Raw genomic sequence first — 16,450 nt, forward strand, 5'->3', positions numbered from 1 at the left:
AGATGCTTTATGATGCTTTAGGTTAGACAGCCCAGGATAGTCACTGACTTTCTCACAGACACTTTCCCAGCACACCCAGGATGGTGACTCAACTAGGGAGCGTTAAGAAGAGATGGGTTTCTGAAATGTGGGTGGACAGGCACAAGAAAGATTAAGCACAACCCAAGGCGGGACTCAGGTGTGTCTGTGAGGGGACAGGACAGGCTTAAACAAGGTGAGATTAGGCTAGAAGGCAGGAGAAAAGATGACAAATAGAACAAAGTTATTTTTATTTCTCGAAAATATTCTATCATGGGAAAAATTAAAACATTAAAACCAGAATAAGACAATAAACTTGCCTGCATCCTTTACTCTGCCTCAACAATGATCACTTCATGGTTAGGATATTTTTGTTTCACCTATGCCTCACTACCCACTGCTAAATCCCAAATATTATATAATATCCCCCATATCTTTTTATAACTCTTTAAAGACCCACAATATCATTATCACATCAATTTTCAATTATCTCAAATGTCAACTGTTTTATATAGCTTGTCTGAATCAGGACTAAAATGAGGTTTACATACAGCACTGGTTAACCTATTTTTAAATTCTCTCCTAATACATATATTGCCTTCCGTATGATTCACCCTCAAATGTCTTTTTTTTTAATGAGGACACACTGATCATTGGGAAAGGAAGCCCTGGCACGGTGCATGCTGGTCTCAGGCAGGCATCGCGACCCTCGAACCGCTGCCTTTTCGAAAGCCACTCCCTTCACCAACATTCAGAGCTCTGCTGGTCTCAGCTCCGGCACAGTATTTACAAGCTACGAGATCTTAATTAGAAAAGGACATGTTTCTCTGCTATAAAATTAGGTTAATACTTAATAAGGCATTATAAAAGTGTTTAAGAACTAGAAATAATAGGTGATGCACCCCCATAAATCCAGTCTTACATATAGGCATGCGCAAGTAAAACAGAACGAGGAAGGCAAAGGACCTTCGTGTTTTTTTTTTCCGCCACTCCACAGCAATTTTAATCACTGCTGTCTCACCCACACTCACCTAAATACTGAGTTAATTGTAAATTTGTAAACCATCTCCTGTAACAAAGGTTTCTAGAAATACTCTCCATTTATTCAGGGTCAGGCAAGGAAGTAACAGGGTAACAAAGAGAACAGACGGAATAAACACCCAGCCCCCAGCCTGAGTCTGCAGAGACAGCTGCTGGGTTTCGTCACACTGCTGTTTTTTTCTCTTCTTTGTTCCTGAGGTGGAAGCCAGGAAAGGGTGGGGAAGTGGGGGGAGAAGGGGTGGAGAAGAGGGCAGGACCGCATCACAGTTACTGAAAGTCACCTGATCCTCTCCCCCAATCACTAGTCTCTGACCTCACAATCTGGAACCTGACCAAAACAGCTCAACTGCGCACACCCCGTGGCTGAAAAGAAAAATGCAAACAGAATCGGAAAATTGGGGCGTTCATCTTAAAAGAATTTTTGCAAGTTTCTTGCCAACATAAATGTAAATATGCACACATCTAATAAAATAGACTGGAAAGAAGAAATCATATAGTCTTAGAAAAGAATTGGAATTACTGTAGGATCAGGAGGAAAGAATGGCTCCATCCCACCTTGCAGAAATGGGGTTGCCAATGTATAATTGTGAGGCTTATAGAAAAATACAAAGATTTTTATATTGGAATCTCATTTCCCTTACAGTAGGCTAGGATCACTAGAGCAAAACTGAAGGGAAAAAATCTAACACTGTTAACAAAATATTATAGTAACTGTCACAAACCCTTCTTTTTACTTCTGCATTCTTTTATCTATAAAACACAATTGTATTAATAATATTCAAATTTTCTTCCTGCTTTCTCCATAAAAAAATCGTACCATGAATATTATTCTGTATTTCTCTACCGGTGATGGGCAAGAATTCTGAAACAAAAGTTACAGAATACCAAGTTCTAGAGCAATTAATCTCCAGAACAAAAATGGAGATGGAAGGAAGAAAAGAATGAAGTATGCCATCCTTTTCTTTTAAGGCTTCTTTTTCTTCTTTGGGGTAGAATATGTCCTAATTCTAGTGATACAAACTTTGGTCACTCCTTGAGTATGATGCTCCAACAATGGAGCTAGATCTGGAAGGCCCTGCACAAAATTTTTCAAGTCTCTCTTTTCCACACCATAATCACTGTAAGGTTCTAGTATGAGTTGCTATACCTTTATAAAATTGGTATAGTCAACCCTTCAGTCCATCATGACACAAAGAGAGCTTGCAAAGAGAACAAAAGGACATATGGGCAAACTAAGATGCACCAGATAAGGTGTGGTAATGTGGTTATTATTTCAAAAAAGGACAGATGACTTCATCACTGTATTTTTGTTTTCTCTTTGTGTTTATTATAAAAATAATATATGTTTTTTACACTTAAATACAAGGAGTATTTCCAGATGAAGAAGCAAAGTATAGAACAATACAAATAGTATGTATATCTTTTGGGAGAACAAGAATCAGAATTAGTACCTGCTTACGACTGCATTTTTAAAAAAAAACCCTGAGAGGATATTTAAGGAATTAATAAAATTGGTTTATCTCTAAAGGATGGGCGAAGGATGGACTGAATGAATAGTAGGGTCGGATTGAGTTTTCCTTTAATACTATTTTAACTACTGAACTACCTTCTTTACAGAAAAACATAGTGAAGCAAAATTAAAAGCCCCAGAAGGAACAGTCTGTGATGGAGACATCCCTAGTACTCCTCGCTGAGTGATTTGTCCAGTATCAGCAAAATAATCATTTCAAATCCAGTAATTCCCAAAGGGTACATGATCAAGGGCTCCTCAGAATAGTGCTTTTTCTTGACAGCAGCTCTGAACTGTAGCATTTAGCAAGGGAACTACATTCTACTGATCCCAAAGCCTAGTTTTACTGTTACATTTCCTGGAGAGCTCATGCCTACTCATGAACACATTTTTAGTCTCCAACTCCAGGGCTCTAGCCAAGAGAATAACCAAACTTGAGCGAAAGTTAGGTCTGCAGACCACAGCCCTCTCTATCCCGAATCATCCTCTTCCACTCAATTCATGCCATACAAGTCTAAGTTTAGTACAATACTTTCCCTACCTTCCATCCTCTACAGCATGGTCAGTCTCTAAGTTGTTCCCAGTTTCACTGATCCCAAAGAATTTCTCCAGACCTTCAAAAATGCCTACTAAGATGTGGCTGGGAAGATAGAAAAAAAGACTTTTATAAAAACAAGTTCTTCTGAAATAGTGCATCCAGAATGTTTGTAATCAACAGAAAATTTTGAACTATTCTCTGATTTCTATGACCTCCATTTAAAAAAAAAGAATAACACACATCTACTCTGTTGGAGATATCCAGACGTCGTTAAGAGAAGTGTAGGGAGTACCTTCTAGGCTAGTGGCGAGTAAGAAGAGCGTGCAAAAAATGGAAAAGAAATACCAAAGCAGAAGGATCAAGCCCTATTTGCATAATCATTACAAAATTAAACGGGGTACTTGTTAAAAATGTACCCTTCTACAATCCTCATGACTTATATCCTCTGGAGGTGAAGTCCTAGTGAAGTCCTCCAATTTAAACCTTTAAAATGCTTCTCACGTAATCCTTCTGTACACACTACACTTTGAGAATTAGTGGTACAAAGAGATATTTACATACAAAGAGGACAGAAGTTTAAGCAATACTGATCCTCCTACTAGATGGAGAATACATTTAAAAGACAATTAAACCTGAAATCATCAGAAAATGGGAGACGGCACCCTGAATTTAAAAGACGGAGTTTCAATTTATATATCTCTACGATAGAGCAATCCAAGTACATACCAAAGTGTGGATGCCTAGAAAGAGGTTCTAAAACAGCACTGAGATAATTAGGAGTTAACAAATTACAACATATAATTAGTGGCTAAGTTCTATCGTGTGTTTGAAGTTCTTCAAAAGAAGCTGGATAGAGATGTGATTATGAATGTGTTATAATGGGGTTTCAAACAAATATATAATAAGCTATCAAGCTAGTAAAACACAACTCTCTCTGTTAAGTCTTCTAAATAGGAGGCTATGATTTCATGAACCTATCAGACTAAAATCAAAAAATAAACAAAAAAAAAAACCATTCCCCAGCTTCTGGGCTCCCAAAGTAAACTAAGACTGCTCCTATAAGAATACTAGCTTAAGAAAAACAAAGCCATAACCTCTAAAAACTAACAGTGCTAGAATGAGATTCCTTTGAAAAAGGGCATTCACTAGCCTTCTGCTGTAATTTTACTGCAGTCAGTCCTCCAAATAAATCTCATGACAGATAGAGGGCAGTATTCTATGCAGTTTGTAAGGAAAAATATCAGAGTGCCTCTCTCCAACGTGATTATGTCACAGACTGCATCACTTCCCAACGTAACAATGACACATCTAAAATAGAAGCGATCCATGTGCCATCTGGTGGTGAAAAAGAGAACACACTACTACAGATAAATACTGTATCAGATTCCCCCAGTTTAGAAGGAATTAAAAGTTTAATTATTCTTATCAGATGATCCTTTCCCTTAAATCTTCACTACTCTTTTTTGGAAAGTACTTTAGTAATCTTCAAGCAAAAAATTTTAATTTTTTCCCTAGTTTAGCTTTATATTCCTAAAACATTTTGTTTTAACAGCTGATCCTAAGTGCACAGAGAAAGAGATTAAAATTTAGACTCAAACAAAGTAACAAAAGAACATAAAAACTTATCAAAAGTTTGGGGTGATAATATCAGATAATACCAAAGATAGCTACTACAGAGAGAAAAGGAATAGCAGAACCAGAAGTTCAGAACTGAAAGGTATCTGTGTTCATCTACTTCACGTTATGTGATACTATCAGTGATCAGTGTCCCCTAGCAGATATTACAATAAATAGTTTCTCATTTGTGGAAGAGTAAATTTGTATATCCTTACTCAGTGATTTGAGTCTAGAAACTTTATTAGGACATTACTGTGCAAAAACCTAAGTATGCAAAGATAAATGTAGCAGAAGGGTTCCTGCAACCATGCTTCTAATAAAAAAAATTGAAAACTTTTATTCAATGAGGCATTACTTAAAATTTAATTTGTATTATTTGTATGAAAATACAACTATCTACGCAATAGAAATAATGAAGCATACAAAATAAGTTTTAAAAAGTAGATCTATATGTAGTAACATTAAGAGATACTAAAGTATGTTATATAAAATGTAGAACAATATATACTATAAGAAGTCACGCAGATTTCCTTTTTAAAAATGTATGTGCCCTCTCATTTTTGGAATTTTATCTCTTACCTGCCTCGCCTTTTAATTTTCTACTAAGGGTCTGTGTGAAAATTTCTCAAAGTTTCTCCTCAAATAGAATAGTATACGCATACAAAAGACATGGTTAACTCATGGTCACTGCAGGAGAAAGAAAGGTCTTTTATTGTGTATTTTCAGCATATTTTATATATTTGCTAAAATGAAGGTATCACATTAGTCTAGGAATTGGCTTTAGACAGGATAAAGTTAATAGGGAAGACAGAGGAAGTGGGAAAAAGTAACAGTGAAAGTCTTGCAAGTTTTTCTAACTGCTTTAATTTTTTCAGTGAAGTACAAAGAAAATATCCCCATCAGAGAATGAGGATTAGGAGGTGTTGGGCCTCTGAGGAGAAAAAAAGATGTGTAGAAGAGTAAGACCCTGAATTGGGCATGGTGGTGAAAGCCTACAACCCCAGCACTTGGGAAGACGGTCCCAGGGTCAAAGCCAGCCTGCTATACAGTGAGCTCAAGGCCACCTTGAACCGCATAGAGACCTTGCGTCAAAAAACTAACAAGTAGGAAACTGAAATCTTAACTCTTTGAGAAATCTTAAAATATTATTGTCTAGCAATAAACAATGCCACCCACACACAGAGCAGAGGAGAACCTGGAGAAAAGCAGAGCCAGAAGGCAGAAGAAAAACAGCACTGGCGTTCTGAAGGCAAAGTGTATCAAGAAGGCCAGCTGTGGCCAGGGGTGTAGCTCAGAGGCATAAGCACCTGCCTGGCACCTGCGAGGCCCTGAGTTCAATTCCACTATAAAAAAAAAAGAAGGCGGCCAGCTACGTGCTTTGCTCCAGCCATGTTCAGAGTAGAACAGCTAGAGGTAGACGCAGGGCGGACTGAAAGAAAGATTTAACCAGGATGGTGGTTCTGCCAATCAAGTGGGAGAAGTAAGCGCAAGGTAAAGGGAAGCACAATACCAGAGAATTAACCATGGAATTTTAGGTGAGAAGAACCAAGTCACTAGTTAGGCGGGTGATAGAGAGACTGGAAGTCCTAGGAAGGGTGAAGAACTGTTGGGGGGCCGGACATTAAGAGTCAGATAAAAAGGGAGACAAACATAGGTGGTATGAAACAGACTGTGGAGGCCTGCAGTTCTCAGCAGTGACCACAGCAGGGAATGGGCAAGGTAGGATGGAGGACAAAACTAAGACAAGAACTGTTAGAACTGGTAGGACCCTAACCCTTTGGTATACAAATTGCTGAAAATTAAGTCATAGGTGTAATGGAAGAAACAAACAAACAAAAACATCACATGAGACAGCAAAAGGGAAAGTGTTCTGTAGAAGGTGAAGTTAACAGCACAGGTTTCCCTGGTAATAGCTCATTAATTCCAGAGGCACTAAGGACTGGTTTCCAGAGCTTAGTTGAGCTGGAAGGAGAAAGACCAGGAAATACACAAAACTTTTAGGGGACTGAAACAGGAGAAATAAGGGTCACCTGCACCATAAGTCAAGAAAATGGCATAACATTAGGTTCAGTGGAATCATGGCAGATGATGGCAAAACTGGATTGTCAGGAGCTTTTTTATACCACAGGTAATATGGAGATAATGATCCAGAAAACATGTGGTAGTTATTCCAGGAGCGGGTCTCTTTCTAATCCCAGATGACAAGGGCAAATTTATGATTTTAGATTAAAAGGGATGATTATCTGATCCCAAGAGCTTTGTGCTAACAGACTGACCCTTCATGAAACAAGTTAGATAATACCAACAAGTGCTAACCCTACACTGTGAAAGAAGTAAGGAACCGATGGAAAAGATTATACTTCTGCCAAGTGGCTCACTAGTCAGGAGGGGCAGGTTGAGTTCTTTTTTAAATTCTTGTTTCTACAAGCATCTACCAATATAAAAATTTTTTAAATTAGCAGATTTCACTATACAGTATTTATTAGAGTGGTTGGGTGGGTGCCACCTAGTGGACAACAGAGAAATCACAGAGAAAAGGGAAAACACCCTTATACTGTATCTTTGCTGAAGAGGGGATTATTCCCCACCACAGAATCCTATTAAAGCCTAAAGCCTCAACTAAGAAAATTATGCAACAGTGGCAAAGTAAAGTCCTTGATGCCAACAGTTCTAACTTCTGGGACAGCAAAAGCCTTAGAATCTGGACTCAATCAAATTCTAACTAGAATACTAGTACTATTTTAATAAAATCTTCAACTCTTGACCAAAATCTTACTTTTCACCAAGTTCTTTACATCTCTGCAATCAAACACTTGGAGAACTGTTCTGATGCTCACATTTCCCAAAATTTATCTTATACTTTATCAAATCCAGTGCTGCATGTGGTATGTTCCACATCTACTAAGCATGGATTTTAAATGTGATGGGTTCAGAAAGGTTTTGGAATGCAGGAATATACGTAAGAAAAAAAGAAGTTGCTCTATGTAGGTCATCATTATCATTCCCCATGCTATAGTTCAAGAGGTGACTTATTGTTTGTTTGTGTTTAAGACAGGGTCTCACTATGTGTTTCAGAGTGGCCTTGAACTTACTATGTAGCCTAGGCTGGTCTCAAACTCACAGCAAAATTTCTGCCTCAGCCTCCTGAATGCTGGAATTATAGGTGTGTGCCACCATATTCAGCAAGCGATGACAGTTTTAATGAACTCTCCAAGGCCACTATGGTCATAAAAAGCTCTTGGAGAAGATGAAATGTGACTACTGCACGTTTCTAAGGAATTAAAAAATAGAGTCAACACAGAGTATGTGATAAAAAAAAAAGACTCCTTTGCTGATCACTGTGAGGAAACTGAGAAAGTAAAAGGGGATTGGAAGTTTTATGGTACTGTCTATCACACCCAATTCAATAAATTCCCTGTCAGGGAATAAATTTACTCAGTAAGTAAGTTCTTGATTTGTAGGAAATAAAAGAGTTCGAAAACAAGAGACTAATTCTTTAAGGAGAAATAATGTGTTGGAGAATGTGCCACATAAATTCTAGGACCAGTTCCTGTCTCTTAGTTCTCCTCTTAGTAAAAAAAAGTACACAAATACGTGAATTTTTTTTTTTTTAAGACAAGACCTTGCTATGTAGTTCAGGCTGGCCTTGAACTCACTATATAGACCAAGTTGGCCTCAAACTCACAGTACTCCTCCTGTCTCAGCCTCCCAAGGGTTGGGATTACAGCCATGTGTCACAAAGCCTGAGACTATGCTTGAATGTTAACAAGAAGTTTATGGAGGCACCTTTGACTATGAAAGGCAGACATGTAGAGAGAGTTAAGTGTTTTCTTCAGTGCCCAAAGTCGGTATACAGGAGGTTTTAGATATTAACAAAACAAATGGGAAATAACAAGCAAGCATGTTTCACAATAGCAGAAAGCTGTGTTAGTACAAAAATAATGCAATATGATGAAAACCTAATGTCCGAGTAACTTCCTCATCAACACTGGGCAATTACTGAGTGGAAATCACCAAGCAGGGCTTCTACAGTACCTAATAATCATGTTGCATTTCTCCAACTAGATTAGTTTTGCTAAAAAATATACTATAATTAGAAAATACCTCTTCTATAACATTATATACCCAGTCTCTCATTTACTTCTGCTAGTCTAATGTTCCCTTTTTGTACTCTGAAGATACTTCCAAATCAAGGACACTTGTGCTTAAAGGAATGAAATGGCTGCTTAAGCCAATGAGGATGTTTTGTTTAGATTTAAGATTTCAGAGGCTCCTAGGGCAAGTATCTTTCCAGGGAATAAGAGGATACAGTAAATACTTGAAGTCAAAGTCTGGACACTACTTTCTATAGTGTCTTGAATAATTTTTAAAAACAAGAATAAAGCACTTCTTCTAAACTTGCATTATACATGTTTAAAGCACTGGAAGCAAAGTACTGAAGGATCTAAGTCCCTTGAGTCTCTACTTCTCAAATTTTGAGAATTTAAAAAATTCTGGACATGGTGGCTAATACCTATAATCCTGGCATCCTGGGAGGCAGGAGGACTGCACGTTCAAGCCCAGTCTGGCACCTCTGTGCGATCCTGACTCAAAATATTTAAAAACGAAGGGGAGGTGTGGCTCAGCACAAAGGCTCTGAGTTCATTCCCCGGTATAGAGTGGGTGGGCGGGGTGAGACACAGGACAGGACATACCTTTCCTATGCCTCGTACCTCAGTATTAGCGAAGTAGGGGCAGGAGGATCACAAGGTCAAGGCTGGTCTGAGCGATGGAGTGAGACTTGCTCAAAAACCACATTCCTTTCTTGATAAAAACATACATACATACATACATGTGCAAGCCAGCCAGTCAGCAGCCAGTCTGCGAATAGCCTGTGGTAGACAGAGTGCCTTAGTGGGTTCAATCACCAGTATCAGGGAGGAAAATGTCAAAGCACCAATTCTGTCTCCAAGAGAAGACACATTAAACAAGTCCCAACATTCAAATACATATGGCATCACTATTTTAATGAGCAGATAAAAAGAAAAGCAGAAAAATGTGAGGGAAAAAAAACAACACTGGAGTCAATAAAACACTGAAAATCCAAAGAAATAATTTTTTAAAAAAGGAAGTGCTTGTTCTCTGGAGCAAATTGAAAACACAGATGTTTATATAGTTGATGAGAAGCAGGATGGTTTTGTTGCATTTGGAGGCTGCAGAGAGTTAGGCAAACAATAAGTATTAATGACTGTATCTGACAGAAAAAACTCTCCCAGGAATTTTTCTACATGATAAAAATTTAGGACATACAAAAAAACACCCTTGACTTAGTCATTTAAGGGCACCTTCTCTACTCCTGAAAAGAGTAGGAAACTACGACAGCGTGAAAATGCAGTATCTGAATGGCCTAACTACAACTAAAGACCAGTTACAAATTTCCCTGGTAACAATAGCAATCTACCAAGAATCATTACTATTACAGGAAAATTAATACACAAAACTAAACAGATTCATACTTGTTCTTTTCTGATAGAAATTTCTGAGAATAATTTTTTCTTTTTTAAAGCCAAAATTGTTACAAGTTAGAACCTCAATGAGTAAGAAAGCAGTTTCCTGGGCAGAAACTGAGAACTGGTGGAGGATTAAATTTGGTTACATTGTTGAAAACAACAAAAGTTGAAATAAAGTCTTGCTGTTAAAATGCTGATAAAGAGGACATAATGCCAAGGAAGACTACTAAGCTCCAGAAAAGCCAGCTAAAATCAGTAGGAATAGAAACAAACAGGACAAAAAGATGGGAAAGAAAAGAGGCCCAGTTGGCGCACATTTGCAGTGGAACTCAGTGACCAGCCCAGGCACAAAACTGAAACTTATGCCAGAGCCTAACACAGGAATAGAGACTATTAATTTACATAATAGGAAACAATTTGATTTCTACTTTTACTGTTAACTAGTCTTTGTTGGTGTTTTAAACTAAGAAAGTGGAAGTAAATTCCTGTTCTATTAGATGACAGTTCTCAGAGGAAAAGGCCACTTTGCCCTAAGTGACAGGGCTATGAAACAGGTCTGAGCATCATGATCTTTCACTGCTAGAGACACACATGACTTGGGTAACCAAAGGTGCCTAGCAATCTATTAGACTATCAGAATAAAGTATAGCCTGGTTCCACCACATCACTTACATTTTCTATAAAAAACTGTCTTTTAAAACATTAATTTACTGGAGAAAGAAGGGGGAAAAATACTGTGAAGCGTACTTAATGTTCATCACTAGGGTCATAATAAATCTCTAATTGAACAACAATACTGTGAGATGATGGAAATATAAAATTATTAGGCTAGAATTATCATACAAGACAAGATCTTCCAAATAATGTATTTCTCAGAAGAAATAACTAGAAGTGCCCAACCACAAGAATTAGAAAGTGAAGCAAGGATAGCAAAGCAGATCAGCTCTTCTAAAATAAAGAGAAACATATGAAGGTAAAAAAGAAAACCAAGAATTTACATAGAAACCATGGACCAGAAGTCAGGATGCAGACATCTGGTAACGTACCCTGGGGAACACTATCTAACTATTCACTCTACAGAATGGACACAACACATACCTGACCTATCTCGTAAGGCTTCATGGCAGATCAAATAAAGCAGTAATATGTTAAAGCACGTTGAAAATTCTAATGGTATTATTAAGTTGTCCTTCACCTTCCAAAGAAAAAACTATGTGACAGTATTAATATAAAAAAACTTACTTCTTATTCAGGCCACACTATATAGCTACTGGCCCAAGCCATCAACTCTCAACCTTGGTCTCAGTTTTTTAAAAAGAAAATCCTATGCATTTATTTGATCTTTTTTCTCAATTATTCAAGAGGTGCAACTAAAAGAGTCTTCTGTATTCTTACCTTTGGAAGCTGCTGGAGCAAAGGGCCAGGAGGGAGACAGCATCAGACATTGGAAAGAAATAAAAGAAAGGAAAGGAATCACACATGGTTATTGGAGACAATCCCTCCAACCCTTGCTAATTAAGTTACTTGAGCCTAGAGATGACAACTTGAGGCAGTGCCAAAATCCACAAAATGGTATCATCAAAATGGCCCCAAACTGAGCTTGTGGCACTCTAATCTCATATTCCCACAGTCATAATTGACATAGAATACCCACATGGGATAATTCTCTTTCCCAACTCCAATAATCCCATAATACAAAAATATCTCTCTTCTATCCAACACTCCTGACCCCAACCCCTACATACAGAAGGGAAGAGGATGGGAAATCAAAAGGATATTCTAAGCCTTACACCAGACTTTGGCATTAAATAGGAAGTACTCACTCTTGGTCTGGGCAGAAAAGGTATTGGTGAGTTTGGCAAAAAGTTCATTGTTCTCATAACGATCTTCCTTCACCTTTGTCCAGAAGCAACCTTGGGAAAGATCCTCGGCCACAAACTGTGGATACAGGCAGATGGTTAAGAGTGACTAAGCCAAACCCAGTATACTTCTTTAAAAACTGATTAAGATGCAAAAGAGGCAACTGTCTGGTTACTAGTATTTTATCAGAGTCAGACTAAAGTAAGACAAACACCAGCTGCGAGTGGTGGTGCATACCAGTAATCCCAGAACTCAAGAGGCTGAAGCTTCAGGAGGATAGCTGTGAGTTCAAGGCCAGTCTGCACTACATAGCAAACTCAAGACTAGCCAGAACTGCACAGTGAGACCCTCTCCACACACACACACACACACACACACACACACACACACACACACACACACACACACATATACACACACACACAGAGACACCTATGTTTTCTGTGGTATGATCAGGAGAGGAGGCTGTCAGTTTCTTTACTGATGATTTAATCAAGAACTAGGTTCAATTATGCTTGTTGTCCTTCTTCTAACCCCAAATGAACTTTAGAAGATAAATGCTTTATTTTAACTGAGGTCTGGGTGCAAAAACTGATTCAGAACCTCAGACACATCAAGGGCATGTTTGTATGGACTTTGTAACACTCATCCTGGGAGGTGGGAGTCCATTAGCACAATTTGAATCATTTTCAGATTAGGAAAATGACTACTGTCAATCTATGTTTTACCATGGTATTTACCCTTAGGAAAACATTAACTTTAAAGTTGGGATAAGTTCAGAGTACAACACCCACAGAACTCTCCATGGTAATGTCAGAAATCCAAGAGGTGCTGAATAAACACAAGAGGAGAGGAACTTTGAAATGGACAGATAGTAAGCCACAAGAAGGGAAGCCTTCCATGCACAAAATACAAAGTAGGAAACTGACGTCATTTCTTAAGATCTATGATGGAGATGGACAGAAACTCTTACCTTGGACCAGTTTGGCCTCCGGAGTTGCACTTCTGGCTTATAAACTTTTTTAGGGGTTAATCCAAATGGCAGAACTGGGGCTGCAGGAACTCCAAATCCAAAAGGGGGAGGTGGAGGCATGCCCATTCCAGGTGGAGGTGGAGGAATGCCAGGACCTCCAGGAAATGGAGGGGGTGGAGGAATTCCAGGACCACCAGGAAGAGGGGGAGGGGGAGGTGGTACTCCTGTTCCTCCAGGCAAGGGAGGAGGTGGGGGAACACCAGCAACCCCAGGCAAAGGAGGTGGAGGGGGGATGGAAGTACTCCCAGGCAAGGGAGGGGGTGGGGGAACACCAGCGACCCCAGGCAAGGGAGGGGGTGGGGGGATGTAAGTACCTCCAGGTAAGGGTGGTGGGGGGGGGATGTCAGTACTCCCAGGGAAGGGAGGGGGTGGGGGAACAGCAGCAACCTCAGGTAAGGGCGGGGGTGGGGGAATGTCAGTACCAGCAGGCACAGAAGAGGGTGTGGGGATGCAAACATTCCCAGGGAAAGGAAGGGCAGATGGTGGAGGACTGGAAGCAGCTCCAGGAAGAGGAGGTGGGGGTGGGGGTGGGGGTGGGGGTGGAATAACAGTGCCAGAGGCACCAGGTGGAAGAGGGGCAGAGGGAGCAGTAGTACTACTAGGAACAGAAGGTGCTGTAGCCACAGCTGCAGCAGACAGAGAAGCTATTTCTTTCTTGGCATCTTCAAGTTCTTTTGACAGCTTGGCAACCTACAGAAACAACACTGTTATGAGTACATCCCACTCCAGGGACTACTGCGGTTGGAAGCAACCTGAGAAATCCTCAAGCCAAACTTCTCTTTCTACACATGGAGAGACTGAAAGGAGTTAGGCAGATCATGTGATTTGCCTAAAGTCCTATTACTATTTAGTGCCAGAGCAAGAACTGGAACACAAGTCTTCAAGTTCTTTCTTAGTTCATTATGCTTTGTATTTAAAAAGACAAGCTCAATCTCCGCATTATACTATTCATAAAGGTCAAGTAAATAAATTACTCTAGTTGTATAACTAACAATGTGCTATCTGGGTAATTATATAATCATGTAAGTGATCAGATTGTTGGATAACACATCATATAAACCTCAGTGCAGCAAGTGTAAGCAGATCTGTCAATAGATGACAACAATAAGAGAAAATTAGCAAATAAGTAAACAATTCAGTTTTACTCCTGTATTAGTAGCTTATTTTATTTAAAATGTAGCGAATAATTTCTTTGGTTTCCAGTATATTCTCGATGTCTTATGTATTAATTTACTTCCAAGGCAAAACTAAGAACAGTGATTTGTAAAATATGCTGCATCTCACTCGATTACCTACTACCCACCTCTCCAGGAGTGAGATGGCTGAGTGCTGTTCTAAGACACATGGCGAGGGTAGTTACAGGCACTCTGCCTCCCCTTCTCAGACAGTTACCTCTCCTGTGAGCTGGGACATCTCTGCTTCCAGGTCCTGTTTCTCTATGGCAATCTGTTGCTTTTCAGAATCCAGTGCATCCTTTTCTCCCTGAAGATTCTGAAGTTTCTGCTCAAAGTCACTTTCCATCTTCTTCATTTCCACTTGTAGCTCATGTCGGGCTGTTAACTCTGAGTCCAGCTAAAGAGAAAGAATCAGAATTCCAGCAAGCTCCATTCCAGTAAGATGTACAAGTGTTACTCCCTGAATTTATTATTTTGTGTCAAAATTTACTCTATAGATCCATATTTAGGCAGTGCCTCAGAAAAAAAGAGAACTATGATTTTGACCTTAAAATCAAAGTTAAAAGAGAACAAGATTCTTTTCATGGTCTTCCTACTTTAAAAAGAAGAGAAAAAAAACTAACACTAGAAACAGCTTTCAACTAGGACAGCAATGGTGGTACAATACCAGCACAGTCACTAGGATCAAAAATCTATCAACAACAATGAGAGTCCTTATTAATAACCAAAGAGAAAGAAAACCCAGACATATTCCCGTTCCTGTTGCTGTAGGGACGAGACATGAGACGACAAGCAAACATGGGTGGTGGTGGAGTGCCTCCACCATTCTATGAGTATTATATAAGAGTATCATTTGCCTTCCTTGTCCAGTCTGGTAACCCAATGACTGTATAAGCCCACCTATAACTCCTCACATGCACATCTGATGACTAACTTATGGTGAAAAGTTTTCCCCTAAGAACTATCAAATGTTGAGTGTTTTTGAAATACACAGACAAAAAGTCTTACGGAGATTAAACCCAGGGTATAGGCAACTACTGTGAAGGCAATAAGATTCACTAAGATGCCCATTCTGGTTTGACTATTGTCTCCTTTGGAAGTCCTGTAATGTTTACAATGCTTAAGTTTTATTGGTCTTGTTCTCTACTGTTTTGTTCAACTTTATAATATCTAATGAGATAGACAATTCTTTTTAAGAAAACAAGGGACATTGTTGATAACCATTGTTGATAACCTTGTACTCTGTTTTACATCATGTGCTATGTCTATCCTTGGTTTTGACTGACAGCTTTGTTTTGCCATATTTGACTTTATTCTCCCCCCCCCCAAAAAGTAATAAGAACTAAGGAGTAATAAAACTCAAAATGTGTAAATTTTGTTGTAAAAAAGAGAGGGGAAAAAAAGTGCTCTAAAGGATACAACAGCAAGTGTGTTTAGGGGTGTTAAATAGCTGACCATATTAATGTTTTTGGTTGGATCATTGAACACAACTGTTTGCAGTCTCACTGTTTGAATGTCCACTTTGTATGCTTTGATACTATGATTTGAGCAACTATCTCTAAGATGATAATATGTAATCTATTAACTGGTGATTTCTTATTTTTTTTTTTTTTTTTTTTGTAGTTCTGTATTACTTGTACCCTTATACCGCTTTGTTTTGTTTTGTTTTTTCTCTTTTTCCTTTTAAATAAAATTAAAAAAAAAAAGATTAAGCCCAGGGCCTCGTGCATGCTAGGTGAGTACCTAATCACTGATTCCTCATACACACCTTTTTTTCCAGCTCTGTAGCTTTGGCTTCAGATTTCTCCACCTTTGTTTTATCAATCATTTGATCTGGAAAAAAAAAAGTAAGTGAAGTTACCAGTTTTCTTAGTCTTCCCTCTTGCTGCTAAGCCCTTCAATATACTGAACAGTTTTCTGTCTTTGTAGTTATTTACATTATTCTTAATATTCTGCACTAGACCAAGACACAGAACTTTCAGTTAAGTTTAACTTGTAATTTCTAAATACCAGGTAGGGCTACTACATTGGGCAGCATTAATAGAATAATACTTATGACTCTCTGGGGCCAGCATGAGTCACAAATACAAGCATTCCTTACTTATGGACTGGGTTCTGTTACTAAACTAGGTCATTAATTGAATTGGTGGACAAATAAGGAATTGAATA

The 16,450-nt window shown here is 38.8% G+C and overlaps 1 protein-coding gene across 3 annotated transcripts in view; it reads right to left on the reverse strand.

Annotated features, from left to right (window-relative positions):
• Positions 1–1,099: 1,099 nt before the first annotated feature.
• LOC100724692 (protein diaphanous homolog 1) overlaps positions 1,100–16,450 on the reverse strand; it is a 57,936-nt gene continuing 42,585 nt past the window's right edge. For all 3 annotated transcript variants that reach the window (XM_063232268.1, XM_063232267.1, XM_063232269.1), the window contains 4 exons: positions 16,050–16,114; positions 14,499–14,678; positions 13,047–13,796; positions 1,100–12,151 (listed from right to left, as the gene is read on the reverse strand). In XM_063232268.1, coding sequence (XP_063088338.1) covers positions 11,993–12,151; positions 13,047–13,796; positions 14,499–14,678; positions 16,050–16,114 — 1,154 coding nt within the window. In that variant the 3' untranslated portion in view covers positions 1,100–11,992. The remainder of the gene's footprint in view (positions 12,152–13,046; positions 13,797–14,498; positions 14,679–16,049; positions 16,115–16,450) is intronic.

The sequence above is a fragment of the Cavia porcellus genome, unplaced genomic scaffold (assembly GCF_034190915.1).
Source record: "Cavia porcellus strain 051 isolate PalLab524CR breed Dunkin Hartley unplaced genomic scaffold, mCavPor4.1 scaffold_21, whole genome shotgun sequence".
NCBI lineage: Eukaryota > Metazoa > Chordata > Mammalia > Rodentia > Caviidae > Cavia > Cavia porcellus.